A 23915-nucleotide genomic window follows, 5' to 3' on the forward strand; every position below is an offset into this window, starting at 1 on the left:
CGCTCGTGAGTAGAATTTAGAAAATGCATGTCTATGGGTGTGAATATCTTAACAACATGACTTTAGAAAGATGGACTCACTGGTGGGTCTGACAGAGTTTAAGAAATTAATCCGCTTCTGTTTGGATTCTCGGGTTCTCCAATGTGTAGTGCAGCTCGGTCCAACTAAGCAATGACAGCAGCAGCCTTTTGAGTTCCAGTGATACATGCACTTCTTCTCTCATTTGCACCTTGCTATTACTTTCTATCATTTTCATTTCATCTGTACATCTTGGGCAGAATACAAGGTAATGTTATTCAGCCTTGGCTCATATCAAGATATTTAACTGTATTTCCCAAAGTGCATCTCTATATTGAGGGAAATGTCACATTTCAAATGTGACATTTTCTTTATTTATGCAATTTATACACACCCTCAAACTTTTTCACTGTCTTTATTCCCCTCTGTCTTTGCATCTCTTTCTCCCTGTCTTGTCTCCACCCTCCTCCTCAATGAATTGATGACTTCTGGGACTCATCATTAACACAATTAAAGACCTAAATCTAAGGCTTTCCTTGATAACATGTTTTCTTGATCTCACTTCAGGTATATAACAAGTTAGTCAACCTCCCCATAATACAAACAACCAAAACAGTGACAACCAGGCAACAGTGTCCTGGAGGTGTCTCCAGATTTTGTCCCAGATTGAGAAAGCTATTCCCTGAACGCTTGAGCAAATCACTGCCATCTGGTTTGCTTTAACTGTGACAATTACCTGCCACAGCTCTCATAAGAGACTTCAATAACTCATAAGACAGACAATTAACAACGCTATCTTTTTCCAAACAGTCCAAAGACTGCATGCTCCATTCGGAGCTGCTGCCAAGACTCTGCCCAGATGCGTTAGTGGCCATGTGATAACAGGCACTTAACGCCATTCAGTGCTTCCTCAGGCACTACTGGTGCTAGTAATGAAAATCTGGACCAGGAGTATAGAAGCAATTTTGTAAGAGTTTGACTTTGGCTGCCAAGACCCTCAGCCTTGAGACCAGACAAAGAGTAACAGCTGGCTACACCCAGAAAACAGGGTGTCACCAACAACGAACCAAAGCTTCTTTGTTGCTGCTTATTCATCATGTCTTGCTGATGTTTTCCTCCCTCTTTTCATTATGAAAATAAACTGTACACCATGTCTTTCATTTCCACTTTCTAAACTAGCATTTTACGAACAATAATTTGACCTTCCCTTTGTTTCTCATTTTCATCTGGCCTTTATTCCTTACATGTTCTGTGGCCCAGACTACATGAGGGGTGTTATGCAGAGGGTTAATAGGTTTATGTTGTCTCTCTGTCCTCACCTCCCACCTCTTCCTTTACTTCTGCTACCAGCTTCAGGTCCTGAGGTCATCACAGTGTGGCTTCACACTGACAGTAATGAACCTATGGAGATCTATTCAGAGTCTTCATCTGACCATTCTACCTTTTGACTTCTGGACCTTCCTGCTGTCTTTTATGATTTTGATACCTAAATGTCAGCTGAAGACCACGGGTGGCCGTCAGGATAATCCCACAACACGTGCTTGCTGGTATATCAATCCCTACAAGAATGTCACACTCTTTTCCTGTATACAGTGCAGTCCATAATAAGGAATTTTCCAAAGGGAAGACCCAATCAATTTCTAAGGAACATTTACAATGCATGATGACAACGCGGCCAATGGAAAATGAGACCAAGTGTGAAAGATTAAGAAACTATACTAAATTGGAAATTAATGGATATTGTATTTGTGATTTTTCCTTATTTTGAATAGAACATGATATATTTCTTTTCAAATGTAAAAGACATTTTAAATTCGGTCTTCAATCAGTTGATTCCAGAATACATATTTGTATTTGATTTTAGCAAATGTTTCCCTGGAAATGTATTAAATATGCATGAAGGAGAAAGTACTATTTCATTATGTGAAATATTGTAAATGTTTTTCAAATGTTGTCTGGGTTAATATCTATTTTGAAATGTCTCACAAGACATTTGTTAATTTCAACTTGACTTAAATAAACATTTAACTTTGCAACTTTGCTTTTTCAGCATTTACTAAATCATAAAGTCATTGCCCATTTTGGTAATTTAAGCTACAAAACATGATGCGTCTTGGGTTTAACATGTGACACGTTTCTGTCATGAGAGGTTTTATACTGTACAGTAAAAACATAAAATGTAGACATTTTGGTAAAAATTAACACTATGGAGATGCTTTTAATTTAGAGGTGTACACTGAAAAGAAGTTGTGTGTGTGTGGTGTGTGTGTGTGTGTGTGTCTGTGTGTGTGTGTTGTGTCTGTGTGTGTGTGTGTGTGTATATATATATATATATATATATATACAGATACTCTAATCATTGTTTAAAGCATCCAATTAATTTGAATGTTAATTAGGAAAAGTGACTGTTGGAGCCATGAAATTATTTCACTTTCATTTCCAATAGGCTCAGATGGATTCTAGGGGAAAATCCCACTCTGTGTTGGATTGTCATACTAGCTTCAATTCAAGTGTAACCAATCAATAATTATGTGTAAAAGCTGGCAACTGTTGAATTCCTGTTAATCTATAGATTTTCTTTACATGTTATAGCATTTTGTAATAAAACAGCAATGTTGCAAAAACATGACCTTCTGGCAAAGGCAGTCTAGAGATCAACGGGGCCATACAGCAGCCCATGCAGTTGTATGGGTTAACACTGTTTGTGAGAGAGCAATGAAGGCTGTGCCAGGCTGAAATTAAACGTTCAGCCTCTTGCTTATCATCGTCATTCATTTACTGCGTGCACCTGTAGGATTCCCATCATCCAGGGGAATGACAGGAGTCGTCCTGCTTTCCCGCCACAGAGCTGCAGTGAGACAGAGTGGTCATTGTCTGTCGGCCTGTGCTGTGCTCTCACTGCTCACCGCCTTACACCGTAATGTCTGAAACTACCAGGCAAAACATGTTTACAAAATGAAGATGACAACTCATTGGAGAATATGTAATCAAATACCATGAGTAACAGTATACTAACCCTTCATAGATGTGGACCAATATGTGAATGCTTCCACTTTGGATGATTGCACTACAGCCCCTTTGCTGCTTGAATCAAACACATTTTGTGATTCAATAAAAATCAACTAAGCAATAAACATGTTTTACTTTCTTCTTCATCTGGTGATTTCTCTTTCTAACTCAGAAATGTTATTGGTTTTAATGTGGCAGTTGTGTCAGACTGTATTACCTGTTGCTCCTCTTGCTCACAGTGGGCAGTAGCGCTGTTTCTGCTGGGGGCGGCACACATGGAAGTAAAGCAGTGGGCAGGCTGTTTAAAACTGAGGGAATATATTTCAGGGCAATAGAAAACCAGCAGTAAGACTTCCTGCTGGAGCACTTTGAATTGAATGTGTAAACTGTATGTGGGAAACCAAAGAGCTAGTCTATGTACATACATCTGACGTCTAGCATGGCCTTTATCATTTATTAGTATAACAGAAAGACCATCATACAACAACTTTCCAGATGTTGAATATCCATTGATGATGTGGCAAGAACATACTGTGCATGTGAGATAACATTTCTTACACTTATGCATCTTATACCATACAAGTCACATATATTGCAGCAATATTCCACAAACCTCCACTTCACATTTAGTGCTGACTTGTCTTGCAGTTGTGGAGCCTTTTCTGCACTGGTCTACAAGTTTTACCAGTGGCAAATAGTATCTTCTTTGTTTCAACCCAGTCATTAAAACAGTCTTTTGATCATTACAAACAAAGAGTGGTTTCTCTTTGAGATGCTGGTGCGAACTGATTGGCCTCATTATTTAATTAAAGCCAATGTTCTGCAGGGTTTAAGAGGATGGTAGTTGAACATTAAGTGTGGGATAATTAGAACCTGCTGCAGAGTGTGCTCAAGGCAAACTTTCACTTTTTGGACATTATAATGCAGTTTGTAAGAATGGTTATACATAAATATATATGTATTTTTTTCTTCTTCTTTAGTTACTCATGTGTAGACAAAACCTTTCAACCAGGCTTTAACATTGTGTACTGCTTATATTGTTACCCTGCTTTAAGAATGAAAAGATTGAGATCTGACTCACATGTATGTGTGTTAATGTTAGCAAGTGTGTTGGCTTGTATCACTATCAATGGTTTTGCATGTGAGAGTTCTACTTAGAAATACACCAATGTATAGTTACCACTTAGCAATTTCAAATATCAGTGTATGCCACCCAAGCATTTCACAGATGACCGAAACAGAGTTTTATTGCAGTTTTACCAAAACATCCTTTAAATTGTTAATTGAAACCAAAGAAACCAAAATGACTTTCAACAGCTGATTTGATTTCTCTCATGACTGGGAATGCATTATGTTATTATCTTGACTTTTTCTTGGTCAGAGACCAAAGGATCGACAAGCAGTCCACATTGCCTACTCTTGTGTAGGCCTAATTGCTGCCTGGCGGAATAACTGACTGTCTCACACACCCATTTTTTCTGTGGTTGAAGTACAGTGAGAAGACTCCTCTGGGAGACTTTATAGGGAGTCACGCAAATGTCACAGATCAAAATTTTTTATACATTCTCGAATATGACACAAACTCAATTTGAAATACTGTAATTCTGAGTCCCCAGAGGTTATGTATAGGGTGATTACAGCAGAAGGAATGGGGTTAGAGAATGAAATGGTTCCCACAATGATGCATTTGGTTAACTGCAGTTGGCAAAGATCTGTGACGTGGGAATCGTCTGGTTCTGGTTATCAAACCATTTTCTCCCCCCTCTCACATCCTGTCCTTGTTTCTTTGAACAAAAAAACAATGTAGCTCAGTCCCTAGGGAGCTGGGCTTGAACCGGAGGGTTGCTGGTCCCCCCCCCCCACCCCACCACTCAGGGTGCTAGTCGCAGCTCACTCACTCTGACATCTCTCCATTAGTGAATGCATTGGACCTGAGCATGTGTGTGTATTGCAGGCCTGTGTAAGGTGTGTTCTAACAAACGTAGTGTAAATTGTAATTTCAATACAAAAAGTATAAATTAAATTAGTTAATTAAACAGTCACCATCAGAGCTTGGTCCTTTCACAAGAGCTTTGACGCTGAGGTTTGGGGTGGTTTGGCTCAATCTGATGAAAATGTTCTTGTTTCAGAAGGAAGACTCAGCTCGATTTGTTCCAATTCTCATTAGTATTTAATAAGCTAAGCTGATTGATCTGATTCGCTAACAGCTAGCCAATCAGCATCCTTTACCCAGCTCAACTGGGCTCATGAATGTGTTCATGAATAGCAATGAGCTCAGGCAACATGACATCAGACTGACCAGCTTTGATAATTGGCCTGATTTCTCCTCTTATTTCTTTTCAGTGGCTAGAGCTGAAGGAGGAGGTAGCAGTTCATTTTTACATTCACAAAATAATACAAACACATATGGACTTAACATGTTTAAAAAAATACAAAGAAAAAGCTTTTTTGTGGCAGGGCACCTTTAAAGCTTGGGTATTGCCAATAATTTATGTTAAAAACATTATGATACATACTTTTTATCTGATTATTATTAAAACTGTTTGCATAATAATACCATATTATACTGATCACTCTAAACAAGATAACAACGGAGCCATCGTCTGTCCTTGTGAAAGGCACAGGATGTTTCTGGGGCAGAGCAGGCGGAGGAGATTCCCAGACTGAATGAGATAAACTGACAACATCAACGTTGTTATGACTTTGTATTAACATCCACTTTGTATAAATAAGCAGATGTAGAGAGCTTCCAGTTAGACATTTTCTGTACAATTCTAGTGTGGAAACTGTCTCCTTGTGTTCACAAGTAAAAAGGAACTATGATATAACTTCAGTGGTTCCTGTCTATTCTTGATTATAAAATTATTTTAAAATTTCCCACATCCCACATTTGATTACATTTTTCGACTTAATTCAATATCAGGTTAGTGAAATTTCAGTTACAATACCAATATTGCTTGGATATAAGAGAGATTCTCAGAGAATTTATGCTGTACATTTTACAAGCAAACAGCAACCCTCAAATATTTTTAGAATGCACCAGGTTAATGTTTACTTTAGGAATTAACCCCCAAAATGTTTCTGGTGGTTTACGCATCCATGGTGAAAAAGCATATATTAAAAGATTGATTTCAGAGATTTTATTAATCGATATCAGATCAATCAAACAAAGATCCATTTTAGTTAGGGAACCGATTATTTGAACCCAGCCCTGTGTGTATTACGTTTTACAGACAGGCCTTATTGTCTTAGTGATTCAGCCTCATCACAGCACCAATGCTGTGATTTTACCTCTAACTTCTCATGTTTAGTTTAGTTTATTAGTTTATAATGTTGTGGACAGTCCCCTTTTATTAACTTCACAGTAAAAAGAGCAGCTTTAGTCCCCGGCCAGCTGACAATAGGCATCCTAAAATACAATGGTTAACAAATTAAAATCCCTTACATTACATCTATAATGACAGCAGGCCTAGGCAAAAGAGATTAATACAAACAAATAGCACACAAACAAGCAAGCACTGATGATGCCAAAGGCATTAAAGCAGTCCATGCAGTAAAAACAATACAAAGGAGTCAAGGTAAAGTAGAATAGTCACACTGAGAGCACATACAAGGCATTACAAGGCAGGTAGCTACAATATTCATGTCAATATCAATCATTGTTGTCAAACAGCCATGTTTTAAGGTGAGTGTATAGGTGTAATATCCTTGCCAAGTTTAAAATATCAACATGTGATAATGTACTGTATGTATAGTACTGTACTGCGTTACATTTTACCCGTGCTCACGTGTGCTTATTGAATTGACATGGAGAACATAGGGAGAAATTTGTCAACCAAAGTAGAGCTGAAGTAGAAATTCATCCCTTTAATAAAATGGAGCCTTAATCTGGTCTTGTAGCATTTGGAGTTTGCCAACACCACATGACTGAAGAGCAGAGCAGTGTAAAACTGTAAAGGAAAAAAATGAAGCACTCGATAAATAAATAAATAATAGGTAAAGTAGGTTGATGGCTCTCACTAGAGGCACCAATTAGTGGACAGCAGGGCAAACCTAAGTATCTGTCAAAGCCGTCAGACCGACTGACAGGCCGCCAGCTGTCAGCACCATGACTGACACCTGCCTGCTGATTGACACCTGGTACTGAGGACTCCAGACAGTTGTGCCACTTGTGCAGTCGTCCTCACAATGGCAGTGTGCAGCTTCTTTTAATTTTTTTTAAATCTTTTTTTCTTTTAAATTCTTTTTATGTTGTTTGGATGTCGTACAAACGGGTGTGTGTGGCATTGAGCTGCTGCTGTCTGTTTCTATTAAAACACAGTTCATAGTTTACTGCTAATTTGTCTAAAATACTTCTAAAACATGTTAGACTTGACCAGCAAGGTTAGTTGCTATTGTGCAGATGTATCCATTATTTTCCTTTGGAATATGAACAATAAATAAATTTAAATACAATTTCATAGACCTGCAGAACAGTAATAGCCTGTGTTAGAACCAAGCCAATATATTAACATGACTTATCGCAGATATATCAATATTGATGTCCTGGAACATAATGAATATACATTGTAGTAGATACATCTTGTATAGTGTGCAATTTTATTTATTTGAACATTTTCCCCATCTGTGCAAGTTCAATATTTAAAATCCTTTTGTTGTATTTGTGTTTTAGCTTATAACAATTGGTTTACTTTTAATAAACATTCATTTTTTATTGCTAATGTCATGTTTATTAGTGAGGTTATTGATCAACTGTGTGTATGTATTTTTCACAATTCTATTATAACCAAATGCCAGGATTGAATATGCGATGATATATTGCTTTCTGTGTGGCTAGCGAATACCAAAATCCTGTTTAGCCACACTGTAGCCTGTACATGTACAATAACATTTTCATCAAGCTACTTTTGTGGTATGACAATATTGCCAAAAATGGTGCAATATCTGATTTTGGTCTGAATAAACATGATTAAAATCAGTTATGGTTGTCGCTTACTATGTCTCGCCCAAAGGTTCATGTCTGTCCTGAGGCAACTTCACTTCCCCACACGTTCTGCTCTAAACACGGTTCACTCACAAAAAACATACACACACATGCTTGTTTTCCTGTACCTTGCGAAATCACAGCAAATGCATTTACTCCCTATGTCACAGGTTTGGCTTTTATTTGACACTTAAACTGTACATCTTGTTTCACACTGCCCTTTATTCATTTTGTATATTTCTACAGGAGCAAACATTTCAGGTGACTTCACAGTGATTGCAGATTTCTTCTATTTGTCTTTAGATATATAGAAGATTTCCTTATACAGAATCAGAGAAACATCCTGATCTAGATGGAAACTGTGCAGCTTGTAATCAATAAAACACATTAAAATCAGAGCAGCATTCAAAATTGTGACTTTCAGTAGGACAAATTCCTTGAGGTCAGAGAAATTTAACGCCCCTTTTATGTGGTATGGGGCCGGAGGTAGACCACCTTTATAGGTTATGTGATATGTGGGTCATCTTGGGGCCCTCACAGCAGATCACCAGGATCAAACACTCTTTGATTGGCTCTTTGACTCATTGAGTTATGGGTACTGAAAGGCAACAGGAGATCCACGGTTACACATAGAGACGTTTTACATGGTAGTAAGTGACTTGCAACTTTTAACTTAACGATGTCTCAAGTGAAAAGGTGAACTAGTAAAATCATTAAAAATTCCTGTAACTGTAAACTAAAACTGAGTAGCTGTTAATTATGCTAGGGTCAGGTGGAAAATTCTACCCAGAGTCAGGTCAGTTTGAGCTCTTTGTCAAGTTCTTTGGTGAAAGTATGAAACCTGTTTCCTTACATTTTCACATCAGAATGCAATCTGTCTTTGTCAGTAGTGGCAGGTTGTACTGTGTGAAATAGGAAATTAGTCAAAATTGACAAGCTGTTAACTCCAGCCTTCCCGCTCTGTCTCACCAGTGCTTCTCTGGTCTCCTCTCTTTCTCAGAGTCCGACTGTCCAGACGAGTCCAGCCTTGTAAAGGAGAGCTGAACTGTGGGTAACTGGTGCGGAGCCCTGAGATGATTACAGTGCACAAAGGTATGGAAAAGGCTCGTAGGACTTTTTACAAGGCCTTCGGGCTTTAAGGGCAATCTTCTATATGAGTGGCTTATCACCTCTGCTCCGGCTCTCAGCTGGTGCGAGCACCTTCAGAAGGCAACACCTTGATTATGAACAATTAGTCCACTCCACTAGGATCAGCATCCAGACCCATCCATCAGTTGGATTCACATGCACAAGCCTGTATGTCTCTTAGGCTGTCATTTACGAACGCTATAAAAAGGATACCTTTCTGCTGATGTCGTTCATTATTTTGAACTGTTGCTCCTATGTCAAGTATGTTGGAGGGAAACAATATTCAGTTGCTCTTAAAATGATCTAAGTTGAGATACATGTTGATTTGTTTATAGACTGGACAAGATTCATGCATCTTGATAAGTTGTGGGTACCTTTTGCTCTGCAGTTACTCTCTAATGTGTAAGTGTAAAGCAAAAATGATAGCAAAATTGCACACAGCTAAAAAAAAACATAATTTGTGCACTGAACACACCATTCTGGATTTACAACAGATTAATTTTTACAACAAATTGTGTCCACTTTATGTTCAGTCCAACTCAATATCAGATATTTTCAAACATCACACACACACACACACACACACACACAAACACACACACACACACACACACACAACCAACAGCTGAGAAAAGCCAAGCCCTCCTACCTTTCTAGCAGTGTCCAATTGTGTTGATTCTTAGGCAAGAGTGGATAAATGGTGGTCCATCCTCTCCCCCGTGTGGAAAAGCCAAGCACAAGGTTAACCACTGTTTGCAGTCTCCCATCAGGTAGTCGTCATGATAACACATTTTGATTATTATTTTTTGTAAATTTGCGCTATACACACAACCACAGTCCAATTAAAACTTGTGCTTACAGTTAAAGAACTTTTCTTGAGACGAATTTTATTGATACAATATATTTTTGAAGTCAGACAAGCAGCAGAACTGCGACTCTAAAATTGGCTCAATGGGGTGGTTGGGAAGAACTCAACTCACAAATATTGACAGAAATGTGCTGTTTGAACAAACAGTTGGTTATGACTCAAAATCAACCAGAGACATGGCTGCACCACCCCGTTTCCATTGCGCACCCTTGCAAATGACGGGTGCGCTCCTCACTGAGACAGCATCAATCTCAAAGGCTGGTGATTATATCCAGCAAGCGATAGAAGCATGCAGTACTTATATTATAATAAAGGTTTGTGGTTGGCCTAATTAATTTCTCATTTGATATATGAAAACATCAGATTTGGAACTTGTCTAAAATGAAGATGCACTCACAGTAAAACGACAGATGTGTCACCTGCACAAATAATCCACGTGATTTCGGAGCAGTCCGATTGGGTGAGAATGCCCCTCTCGGGCACAGCACAGGGCCAAATTAGTTTTATCCCCGCCTCCCCAAGGTGTCTCATTCACTTTTCGAATGGAAACTCTTCCCCTCCTCTCTGACACTGACGAAATAACAGTGTGTGTTAGGCAAAATTGTAATTGTTGCTTGCCAGCATTTAACGCTTTCTGTCGCTTGGTTCAGAACTCCGGAGTGGGACTCAGCAACTCCAGAGCATCAAGGAGAAAAGAAAAGCGCACCGAGAGATAAGTGCTGTTGCGCCGATTTGGAGTGGACACATTTGGGCACTTTTACGCACCCATGTTACGCACTGGGACTAACTGGATTTAAGGACAGTATATCGGTATTTGTTTATTTTATGGAATAAAACAAGTTTAAAAGTAAGTATTTCTTCTGTTTCATGAAATATGAATATTGCTCGCAATTAATGCATCGTTGCTTAGCCTATTGTTTTCGTGATACTAACAGTTTATTATGATACGGAATAAATGACTAACATCAACGAATGAATATATTTCCGTTAACTTCTCAGTCTTAAATTGTTTGACATGACTCCCTCAGTGATGCCGCGTTGTCCTTAGATAACCTACACTGGTGTGTCCCGCTGCTGAGTGAAGTTCCAGAGACAGCCATGCGGGTTGGAGTTTCACAAACTTCACTTCATTTACAATTTTAAATATAAATAATTAATACCATGCATGAACAAACAGCATGTGTTTCTGTTAAAAGAAAGAAAAAAGTCAAAGAAACGGCACAAAAAATAAGTGAGAGTTTTCTTACTGGATGACAATATCAGTGTTTCAGCTCCCAGTAGCGGATATATTAGTATATTTATATTTATTGTGCTGATGTTTCTTTGAATGACCTTTTGCGTCTGTAGTTCACGCACATCGTTCACAAATTTTTTTACATACATTTCAACAGACTTATTTCTCTTATTCTTTCCCCAAAGTCTCAATTAATTAAAGTCCATTAGGGTGTTTCCGTCTACCTAATCATAGACGATACCCGCCCTGAAATATTTGAGATGATAGTCTTTTGATCTTGCCAGTTGTCATTGTATAGTGTGAGTGTTTTGTTTTTATTTTTTAGAGAAGTCTATAACAGTTTGCAGCTCCCACTGTGACCCACCACTCTGTGTGTATGTGGGTATGTATGTGTGTGTGTGTGTGCGTGTGTGTGTGCGTGTGCGTGTGCGTGTGCGTGTGTGTGTGTGTGTGTGTGTGTGTGTGTGTGTGTGTGTGTGGTCTGGGAGGGGGGAAGTGGGGGGTGAATCAATTCATTCCAAGAGAGAGATCAATTCAATATTATCTAGAAAATAAATTGGTGGAAGTTTAGGTTGAGTATTCATTTCAAGATTTTAGGCTCCACTAATGTCTGGACATTTCAGATTTATTTATCATTTTTATATAAGGAATATATATTTTCAACAATTCTTCTGCAGCCCAGGACAAAAAACAAACATCAGACAGACATTTCTATTATAACTCACCAAACCCTTGTCCCCTATGGAACACGTTGATACACTTAAAAAAACTAAAATAACTAAAACTTAAAGACCTTGTTCAACAAACGTATATTTATTTTTTATTTATTTTTTCAACAGATGATACCATACATAAAGTATATCCTGTGGTTATATTGTCTCTGTGAAGCTGCAACTGCAACAGGTATGTTTTGAATGATTAAATGCTTCTCCTCCCTCCCTCCCTCCCCCCATCTCATCCTGTCTTCTTATTCCCAAATCTCCCCCCCCCCCTTTCTTTTCTTTATCTTCTCCATCTCTCCCTTCCCCTTACTCCTTCTCTTCCTCTGTCCACCTCCGTGAGTTGCACTACACGTAAAGTCATTTGACTTGGTCTCATTTGGCTGGCGTCCATGCTCTTTAGCTTATCTGCAGAAAAACTGACCGATGTGTCAGCGGTACTTCTCAGCATTAAAGTTTCACTCTGTTCTTAAAGTAGTAGACCAGGATAAGCCCCAGTCTTCCTGTAAAATCTGCGAGACTTTACTCAATGGTTAAGGTGACAGTGTAAACCACATTAACAATGGCCAATGTGGTTTACATCTTGGGTCCCCCAGGCCCCCCTGGCTCTCATGGTTCCCTACGGATGGACACCTTTCAATTACACTCAGCTCCAAGTCTGGAAATAACAGCTGGTTTCACCCCCCCCCCTCACACACACACACACACACACACACACACACACACACACACACACACACACACACACACACACACACACACACACACACACACACACACACACTCATGCCTTGGGGCTGTCCCACCACTGTTTCCCCCACACCCAGACCCAACCCCAGACTGTGAAGCAAATCTCCTTCATGTAAATATCTATCTGTATTCAAGATGTGGGATTACATGAAATATCCTTAACCCAGAGCGGCAGTGTAGGTGTACTGGTGTGCAACATCAGCAGCAAGTGTTTAGCTGAGAATACAGTAGGAGGTCTTGAAAAGAGAGATACATAATATTGTCCAGTGTGCAGCACACTGATGACATATTTCACATCTTTTCATGTGGGTTTACCTGTTGGCATTTTGTAGGCCAAGGAGGGATTATTTGAGAAGGAGAACTGACATGCACAGAACTCAGCAGTGGCCTAACAGAAAGTAATGTAGTCATGACTCCGCTGTTTAACCAATTATCTTTAACTTCATACAAACATGCTGTACATACACTGCAGTCAGTGTTGAATGTGTTCCCACACCCAACATTTTAAGGATGAGGTTTGACTTTCCAAGAACTGTTTTCAAGCCATGATGCATGTTTTCTTTTATTAGGCTGGGTGTAGTTGTCACACGCCATCAATGTAAATGACTCGGGCAGTTTATTGTGTTTATGGTTAAAATGAGAACAGACATGTTTTTGTAGGGAAGAAAAACAATAAGAAATCAAATCGTGGCAAAAAATAAACAAATGATACAGTTGTAACTACATTTAAATGATTTGAAAATGCTTTGCTTTTGCCTTTCAGCCTCCAATGCATTATCGATTATTAGACCAGTCACTGGGTCCCTCTCAGGGAAGGTAAATCTTCCCTGCTTCTTCTCCATCATCCCAACCTCAGCACCCGAGATCAGTCCCAATGGAACGGCTATTTACAGCAGAGATTACTTACGAATTAAATGGACCAAAATAGAAGGAGAAGTTGAATCCACAGTGCTGGTGGCACAAAATGGAGTCATCAAAATAGGCTCCAGCTACAGGAACCGTGTATCAGTGCCCAGTCACCCTGAGGATGTGGGTGACGCCTCATTGACAATGGTCAAGCTGCTTGCCAGTGATGCGGGAACTTATCGGTGTGAGGTCATGTATGGAATTGAGGACACCCACGATACAGTAAACCTTGATGTCAATGGTAAGAAATTCATGATATCCTTCCCACATCATACAAAATATTCTAAAATTGCTTCCCCAAGTTACTCTCTCACTGTAGAGGGGTGTTGCTGCAAGGTTTTAATAATAGTGAAATGCGATACGAGTGGTGATAGAAATGTAAACGTAGTGAGAAAACTATGGACGCCCTTCTATAGTACTTACTTTGATAGCAGCAGCTACCCAGTAGTTACACAGAGTAACCACAGTTTGCAGTTCTTTTTTTGGAGGCAATGTCCTCTTAAAAAAGATGAGACTTTGGGTCCCTGTCCATTCAAATACTACAATGTTTTAATTTCAGTGTACAGCCATCAACCCAATACACTTTTAAAGCCCAAATATAGATGGTATTCACTATTCATCATGTTGGCAGAACAAAAGCTACCTATGTCTTTACCTTATCCATTCCTGTATTCTTGGGTGCCACCTTGTCAGTTTTTCTCTTGGTGGGGCACTCAGTGGGTGTTACCATGCCTTTACTGAGTAAAAACAGTATTCCCCATTATCCCTCCCTTAAATTTACACATGTTTAAATTATGTATTGTATCCAACAACAATGGTGCTGCACTCTCCTTGGTGGAGGGGGTTCTTTACCTAATGTCATTATGTGCACTCTATGTGTCACACGAGAAGTATTCTGTTAGATATAACTCATGTTTTGGGGATGTAGAAAACATGGGTGGGGTGGGGGGATACTGGGATAGTTTTGGTTTTCACTGGTTTACAATCTGCACAACCTCTCCTCCAACTATCTGCAATGTTAATTAGGTCTATCAATCTTATCTTCTGCGTCTGTTTACTGTCCACAAATATGGGGATTTCAGGGCCATGGCATCAGCTACAGTTATCTTGTTCATTTGTGGTGAACTGTAGAGTACTTTGCTTATGCTCTTGGTGTATTGCAAAGTTCCTTCTTTCCAAATAAGTAGAGAGACTCGATTATTTCACCCATGGTGTGTGCTTTATATGACATTTGACGTAATTTATAGCACCAAAATTATGCTGATGAACTCCAGATCACTATGTTCATGTTTATATGCAAAATTTCATGGAGTTTTATCTTTGGATGGTCATGTTCTTCTTCTATTTGTTTTCAGGTGTCGTTTTTCACTACCGGGCAAGAACGAGCAGGTACACTTTGGACTACCAGAAGGCTGTCCAAGCTTGCCAAGACATTGGAGCAACCATTGCTACATATGACCAACTGAAAGCAGCCTATGAAGACGGCTTTGATCAATGTGATGCCGGTTGGATTGCTGACCAGACAGTGAGGTTAGCTGCATTTTAATACTCTGCAATAAAGCAATTTCTTTTAAACAACACTGCCATTCAATTATGTACTTTGATTGTATTTGGAGGTAATGTAAAATTGAATCAATTTGTTTTTCTGTCTGTACAGATACCCAATTACAAAGCCAAGGAAGGGCTGCTTTGGCAACCTACGGACTAAACCTGGTGTCAGGTCATATGGGCCCAGGAATCCCACGGACACCTATGATGTATACTGCTACGTAGACAAACTTGATGGTGAGTCAGCCACAAAATGAAGATTTTGTTAGTTCCCAGCAATGAGGTTTCGTTTAGAGGCCCTAAACTCAATTAAAACCTCAAAATGAGCACATTGCCAATGCAAATTAATTTTACAACTTATAAGGACCCCTGTGGAAATAAACTCTATAATTTTTTCTTGAATACTGCATTTGTGAGAATGTGTGATCTTATCTTATCTCTTATCTTATATATTTTGTTGGCGGAAAGCAATTCCAGATGTTGTAGAAAGGGGCTTAGGGTTATAGAGAAGCTTCTGATAATTTGATTCTTTGAATCGAAATTGATTCTTCACCATAATGGTTTTTGAAAAGTCGGCAAACAAAATGTGATAACGAGGGTTTGAAATGTCTTTGGCACTGTTTATGGGAAGTCCTCACTTCTCAGCCAACAGTCTTTGTCTGTCGGTTCATTATTCAGCCTGTTACTGCTGATGGACTTCACTCCACTCAGAGTGTTTTATGAGCGTTAACATCTGTCTTGACATATCTTTAACTCCAGTCAGACCTCTGAAGTTGCTCTTTTATCTGGGATTTGTGCAGCTACAGAATCATATTACATCAAATCATATCATGTTTCATTATTTTGGCACAATTTGCAAATCATTTAGTTGTGAATGAAGCTATCAGTCAGTTTTGTGATATGTGTATTATTAGTGTTATGATCAGATGTATATACTGGTGCAAGGGAACAAACATACGTCTTCAAATTAGCGCTTCAACCCTTCCAAGAAACTTTTCATGCATCTTTGACCTCGCTGTATTCTGGGCCAATTACCCTACCTCGGCTAAAACACTCTACCTAAGAGTTACAGTAATAGTCTTGTTTTATTGTGTTGGGTTGCTACATTGTGTATTGATTTGTGATGTCAAGTTGCCAAAATACATCTTTTGTCTGGCATGTTGCCTTCATTAGATAGTTTGAAGTGGAGAGTTACCCAAAACATGGCTGAGAGAGAGGGGGAGGGGACTGGGGACATTGTGGTTGCATTGTTATGTGTCTTATAGTGCTGGCACACCCCAATGGTCTGGATACTCATTAGTATAATAATGTTAATTAATGCCAGACAATGTGTAAATAGTGAAGTTTGGTTGTTGTAAGTCTGGTTGTAGAGTATTACACGTCTCTCGTCTGCTCTTAAGAGTGAAGACATCTGCAGACATCTGGGTGGAAAGCATCTCCTAATCTCAAACCCGTTGTAAATCAATGGTATAAAAATTATCATGAGATATTTGAAATGTTACGCCCAAGACTAACTAAAAAAAACATGTAGTCAGTCAGTCAGTCATCTTCTCCTCTAATTTAGTTTGGTTCCGATCAAGATCCCACCCTTCTTGTTCATGTTTAATTTATGCTACCCTGCAGGCAGAAACAAATGTTTATAATTGCCATAGTGCAGTGACCTTTTTAAAGGTAAAACCCCTTGCAAGAACAACATGTAGGAAGGAAACATAGAAGGTGTTTTCTTGTTCACTCACCCCAAAGGAACACCTAATGTTCTGAAGAACAGACACATTCATTGACAGGCTAGGCACATTGTCTGCATTGTTATCCCACTTCAGATTGATTTAATGAATGACCTACTGTTGTCCTAAATATGATTGGTGGGTGATGTTTTGGGGCAATGCCTTGCACAGCTTTGACCTTTGTCAGCTGTTTTTGGGCTATATCTCTTCTGAAAGGTCAAAATGATTGAAAAATCAGTAGCTTGAGGTATAATATGCTTTTTAAATCGTTTTTTGTTTTTTTCTATGATGACTGATGGTTTGTTGTCATGTTACCTGAGTTAGTTCTTGAGTTAGCAAACTCTTTTTGTTTTGATATCTTTCATTCAGGTGAAGTGTACTATGCTCCTGTGACCCATAAAATGACTTTTGAGGAGCCAGTGCAGAGTGTAAGAAGATGAATGCTCTCCTGGCAACCCCTGGCCAGCTTCATGCTGCGTGGCGACAGGGTCTGGACAGATGTGACTATGGTTGGCTCTCCGATGGCAGTGCACGACACCCTGTTGCAGAACCCAGAGTGCAGTGCGGGGGAGGTCTGCTCGGCGTCAGGACCATGTACCGCTACAGAAACCAGACCGGCTTCCCAGAACCAACTATGAAACTCGGAGCTTACTGTTTCAAAGGTAAACTCTCTCACAAGGTCTAATATATTACGTCATGAAACAAAGTGTCACCTGCACATGGTCGGTTGTATGTGTTTATATTTTGGTTAAAACAGTGACAGACAATGTGTGAAGGCACAGACCATTCCCTGTCAAAAGCAGGCCTGGACTGTGAGAAGCTATGATCTCATCTCCCCTTAACCTCTGCTTCCCCACCCTTTGACATTCTGCTTCTTTGCACTGCTGTACACATTCCCACATCTGAACCAGACCAACATTTTGAAATGTTTACAACCTGTCTCATCTTCTGTCCATTGTTTTGGAGGACTGATTTTCTTATGAGCATCACATGTTACGTGTCAGAGTAGTCTTACAGATTGAAGTGTTGAGTTGACCTCACTGTCTCACGTTTTAGTTTCCCGCCCATTTTTATGGCCACAATAATTAGCCAAGAGGAGAGTAAAATCCTACTGGTGGCCTCTGTTTACTTTAGAAAGCATTGGACAAGGCAGTTTCTTATTCAAATAGCAGGACTAATGACTAATAGTTTGCTCAAGAATTTGTGAACAATCAGTTTCTGTCTGTTTCTTTATCTTTATTACTTCCAGCTGGGCTAATCCAGGCTTCTTAACCTTTATCCTTATACTACCCAACTGGTGGCGAGAAACAAACATTTTGTGCAAACCATGGTGATTACTAAACATTGGAAGACAGGAGAATATAGCTATGGATCCTTATAAATAGTGACACTTCATGGTTCACTGGAAGTTAGCAAAACTATGCTAATCCCTCCCCAGAATAAGAGTGTTCTTAACTAATTTCTATCCCCAGGGTAAAACCAGATGATAGTTGTCATTTAGAGAAACAGCAAAAGCAACTAACACCTCACCTGTCAGTCTTGCTATCTTACTCCCTTTTTTTCCTTTCTCATCTTGTTTCCGCTGTCAGAGTTTGCCTGCCGTCATTCGCACTTGTACTTATCAGAGCAGACGTTTAGATAATGGACAAAGCTACTGCTGGACTTCTAAATTCAGTCATCCTCGGTGACCCCTGACCTGGCCTTTCCATCTTTACAAATGAGAGGTTGAACAGATAAGCTGTCCCCTGCCTGGCCATTTACTGCCCCTGAGCTGTGCTAGGTCTCGCGGTGATAAGTCCCCATGGAGTTCAGAGGGCACACAAACAGGCCACCCTCACCTCCTGCTCTGTGTTTTCCACGTCAGCTCTCTCAGTCCTGTTGTATTTACGGCCCCGTCTAAGTGCTTTTCAAGTACCCTTGTTTGGTTGGACTCACTCCATCATATCCTGCTTTCCCACTGTCAGTAACATCCCAGAAAACTATGTAAACCTATGTCAGATAGACTACACAGAAACACAGGGAGAATAAAGGGTTGGTGCAGAGGGAAAAGTGCAATAATTGGTCTCTGATTGGTCTCTGCATTGCCCCAGAGAAAACAAAGGCCTCCGTGACAGCATCTGTGAGATAATGCACTCTCTAAGAGCAGGCACTATTTTTCCTGTTAGGGAAAAAGTGTGTCTCACACTTTACATCAGAGATAGTTTTGTGAAGAAAGAGGGCTAGTACGTAATGGTCAACAGCTGGCTTTACACAATCTGTCTGCATCAGCGAGGAAAGCTTTCTAAGTTTCTTTTCATGGGTGTGAGAAAATGAGAGAGCATGTGAGGTCAGAGAGGAAGTAGCAAATCTAAAGATGTAAATTAAGGGATTAGTTAATTAGGGAGCATTTGAAGACCATCACTGAGAGATAAAACAAATTCATGGCTGCTGTTCAATGACAGGACGAAACCCAAGTAAACACTCAAATTGTTGGAGGAGAAATCGAGCACAATGTACAAGAGAGAAAAAAAATAGTCAGATCAACTCGGACCAAACCACAATGCTAGATTCCTTCATGTTTAATTTCTCAGTTATAGTAATGTGTATACTTTCAGGCAGATCTGGACATGTTTGGAGAAACATTTAGAGTAGGCCAAACTTGGTTTTTCACAGAAAAAAAGAACACTTTGAAATGACCTCATCTACCATAAACTGACGTCAAACTATCCAACATCATCCGGTACAAGAGGCAGACTATTAAATTGAGAATCAGCATGATTATATTGGCCTCACTGATACCTTAAAATAATTGAGATTATTTGCCAACAATTCTGGTGCAGATAAAAACTTTGTTCCATAACTAAGCATTGAGTCCACTGTTTATTTGAGAACATTGCGTAAATGAATGTTAATCCAGGTCATAAACAGCATTAGGAGTTAAGAGAGGAAGTCCTTGCACATGTTTCTAGGAAGCCTACCTCTGTGTACTTCAATGTTAAGTAGCACACTTTTATTGCAGCTGTGGCATATTGTTCTTTGACTGCTATTTGACTCAAAAAGCTTGTCTCACAAACTTCCTGTTTTACATTCTAAAAACGTATGAACAAATTTAGTATATAAAAATTGTATCTGTTTTACACACCATTAGATCAAAGTGAGGTGAGGCCAATTTGACCGCTGGATCTTTTTGTTTATCTTGGCATCTTTCCACACCTCCGCATTTTGTCGGTATTCTTAAAGTGTTCTAAACAATTCTGCTTTATATTTGATGGAGTTATATTTTTTCAGATTATTGTAATCATTTTAGATTTTTTTAATTTATGTGTTTATGTGTGTTTCTTAGGAAGGACCAAGTTGATAAACCAGACTTCCTTTGTGGATATGTCTGTGGTAGGAACCACCACCATCAGCTCTCCCGCCTCCATCCCTTTATTGGAGAGTAGCATCATGACGCTAAGCCCAACATCTGAAACTGTATCAGAGGAAGACGAGTCTCCAGATTCTGCAGTTCCTACAAAACCTCCATTTATGTTCTCTACCAGCATGACACCACCTCGCTCCACTCCAGCAGACCAAGAAGAAGAGTTAATCACCACAGTTGGACCCACCATCAAAGAGGAACATGAAGATGCTGATCATGTTTCAACGGCCGCACCAGACGTTAATGTTGACGACTTTGTAAGTGAAAATGTAACCTATGTGGAAACCGCTCCCCACCGCGGTGACACATTTTCAGAACCCCAACACTCAACAGAGAGCACTGATACCACAGAGTCAGTGGTTAAACTCTTTGAGGAGCCTGACGATCAGTCAGTAATTGAGATCAGCACAATCCAACCTGATGTCCCCATACCAGACGCCTCTCTCAGCACAGAGCCCATGTTTGCAGAGGGGAAGACCGAGGAAGCAATTGTGGACTCTGGGATCACCACAGCCATGACCTCCGACCTCACCGACACTCCAACAGAATCAACTGAACTGACCAGCGAGGAAGTGTTCAGCCCCTCAGAATCACCCTCAACCACTGGGCTTTATTCAACAACACCATTCCCAGACTATGTTGATGAGCTTGAGACTGATTATGGTGTAGAGGGAGTGCCTTCTCAGCCACCCCAAGATGACTTCTCATCCAGCCCATCCGACAGCACTAGTATAATTGATGGAACAACATTCCCCACAACTATTCCCACAACTGTTCCCACTGACACCACCTTTATGTGTAACACCCAACCTGGCAGTGAGGTTGAGATCACCACCACAGGACCGCCAGAGACTACCAGCACTGAGGCACAGACCACACCTCGAACCCAGGATGTTGAGACACCGTCTGTCGTCTACAAGGAAGAGAGCACATCTGCTACTGCGATAGCCGTCACCGCTCTCATAGATGTTGGAACCTCAGCTGAAGATGTGACATCGCCAACAAGTGTGCATGTCTTTGACGAGTCCACTACTCAGGTGCCAGAGCACAGCAGTGACTCCTTGACAGAGGACAACACAGCAACAGAGATTGGCACAGAGTTCTTTGCATCCACTCACGTGCCTTCAGGTGTGGCTGACACAACCACCACTCCAGGTACAGTGGTTGCTGGTGTCCAAGTGACCACTGCCATGCAGAATCTATCAGGTAAGACATTCCAAAAATTAATTGAATCTTTCAAAGTTTCAACTTTGTAATCAGGGCAAATGGTTCTAATTTAAGTGTAGTTGTGCAAATAGGAAATGGCATCTTTGTTTACCACGACAATGAAATGGTAAACAATTGGAGGAGGGCCTGATTGAATGAAAACAATCCTCTTGGAGATAATTACAGCTTTCCACATTAAAGCATTGTTTTAGGCTGGCCTATAATTTACTCATGTTCAATGAGCTCTGCAATTTGGTCTATCCTCAAATAGTGTGTGTCCACTATACTGGAGTGTGATACGAATTTGTTTTATTTGTTGCTCTGTTTTTTTACAAGTTGATGCACTGGTTTGTTGAGACTTTGGTATTTCTCATGAACAGCCGTGTTGCTCTCTTTAGCATTATTTTGCATTGTACAATAGCTGGAAGTTGGGGAAGCTGTGCTGTCCGGGGTGCTGAATTAGAGAGAAAGTTTGATTTTAACTGTGAAATGTATTAATAGTTGGAGTACACTGATGTAATGTAAACATAACAAAAACAATGTGTTGGGCCTCTGCTGTTAGACAATTGGATTTTTGTCGTTTAACCAAAGCAGCTTAAAACAACTCTTGTTCTTTTTTCCTACCTGACTTTACTATTATTCCTAGATAAATTAGACTGTTAAATTTCAAGGATTAGTTAAATTGCAGGGACGTGCTCTCTAAATTACTATAATATTTTGTGGTAATTGTAATCTGCAATTACTGAACAATGTACTGGTACTCAGTTTTGCATGGCGAGTCAACTCCTTGCATGTAAGTTCTTCTGCAATTAACCAAGTTGAAGTGTTTTGTTTTCCGGTTCCCTAAGGCTCATGTTTGTGTTTGTTCTCAGTGTGAACTACTGCAGAAAGACTGCTTAGCCTCAGGACCTTCTCAGTCAGTCCAGCTGAGCAGATGTCCTTATAATTATTGTGACATAGACAAGCAAGAGAAGATGGGAAAGAGAGAGGGAGAGGCGAGAGACAACAGTAGAGAGAGAGAAAGAGAGAGCGAGAGAGAGAGAGAGAGGGATCAGAATCATATAATTTGTGATGTAATGTAACTAACTACATTTACTCAAGTACTGTACTTAAGTAGAAATGTGAGATACTCATACTTTACTTGAGCCTTTTCTTTTCATGCCACTTTCCATTTCCTCTTCACTACAAAATTGTACTTTTTACTCCACTTTATTAATCTGACAGCTTTAATTACTAGTTACCTTACAGATTCAAATTTTTGCACACAAAACACATGTTTATAAAAATACAATGTATTTTAAATAAATTTCAACAATAACGGCCTACAAGTCCAGCTAAAATGATTAGCCGATTAATCACAGAACAGTTTTGAATGTGAGTTGTTGTTTTTTTGCATTGAGTACTTTTACTTTTAATAATTTAAGTATACTTTCCTGATGATACTTACTACATACACACTTTTACTAAAATATTGTTTTAAAACTCAATAGAAAACTATAATATAATTGTATAATCTGTATTTCTCATATTTGAGTTATGTCAATTATGTTATTGTAGACATGACTTCAAGATATTTAGTTACAGCAAATTGAGCATTTTTAAATACATATTTAGGCCATGACTTTCAGGTTGAGTGGCAAACATTGCCATGGTGACTCATTCCTTGTCCCTGAAGAGCAGCTCCTAGAGAGCAGAGGGATCTGTTGAATTGGAAAGGACACAAGTGAAAACATTGGTCATTTCACAGTTTTTGGAATTTGGTCTGATTTATTGCATAGGTGCATGGGAGAGCAGTAATCTGTATTTCAGGTTATAAACACTCTGAACTGCTTGTGTGTTCATCAGTACTGTGTATATGCAGTGTGGTCAGTTTGGTTGCCATGAGTATACATTGCATAATAATATGTATGTTTGTGTTTGCACTTACAGTACTATATATCAAAGAGATACAAAATATGTCTTTGTGTCTTTGCACATAGTGTATATTTGTACTGCAAATTTCCATGCATTTGCAGTATTTCTCTCCTTCTGTGTGCATGCACCGGCTTACTGCCAGCCTGGCAATAACAGCGTTGTGTTGGCAGTCTACCTGAGTAAGCGTAGAGGCTTTCTTTCCACACAGACTGGACACCACCTCAAGAGGTGATGTCATTGCTAACACAAAGCCTCCCCTCTGTATGTGCACAGCTGGAGGCTGCCTGACCAAAGCGACCGATTATAGCTACATTTGCTGTTATCATGTGATGTAGCTCAGCTGAGGCACTCAAGGGTTTTTCTGCCCTCCCAGTTTGTTTAGGAAAGGCTTGTGGAAAATATTGTGGCAATGGGAGGATATGTAGCAAGCTGTTGACAAAATAGCTATTCCATTGGCAACACAAAAATCTCGTAAACTCAGATTTGTGACCAGCCCATACTTGAGTG

General features: G+C 39.7%; 1 protein-coding gene and 1 long non-coding RNA gene across 2 annotated transcripts in view; one reads left to right on the forward strand and one right to left on the reverse strand.

Moving 5' to 3' along the window:
• Positions 1 to 55: 55 nt before the first annotated feature.
• On the reverse strand, positions 56 to 10692 carry LOC116689433 (uncharacterized). The gene is made up of 3 exons (XR_004331988.1): positions 10682 to 10692; positions 5857 to 5867; positions 56 to 128 (listed from the first exon to the last, which is right to left on the reverse strand). It is a non-coding gene; the product is annotated as an uncharacterized LOC116689433 (long non-coding RNA).
• A 1830-nt stretch (positions 10693 to 12522) lies between these two features.
• The window catches only part of LOC116689366 (versican core protein), a 52657-nt gene continuing 41264 nt past the window's right edge, over positions 12523 to 23915 (forward strand). Inside the window, 6 exon segments of the mRNA XM_032515902.1 lie at positions 12523 to 12616; positions 13474 to 13857; positions 14972 to 15146; positions 15274 to 15401; positions 17258 to 17302; positions 17305 to 17550. Of these exon segments, the coding sequence (XP_032371793.1) occupies positions 12523 to 12616; positions 13474 to 13857; positions 14972 to 15146; positions 15274 to 15401; positions 17258 to 17302; positions 17305 to 17550 (1072 nt within the window).

This window comes from Etheostoma spectabile, chromosome 5 (genome assembly GCF_008692095.1).
Source record: "Etheostoma spectabile isolate EspeVRDwgs_2016 chromosome 5, UIUC_Espe_1.0, whole genome shotgun sequence".
In the NCBI taxonomy this organism is placed as follows: Eukaryota; Metazoa; Chordata; class Actinopteri; order Perciformes; family Percidae; genus Etheostoma; species Etheostoma spectabile.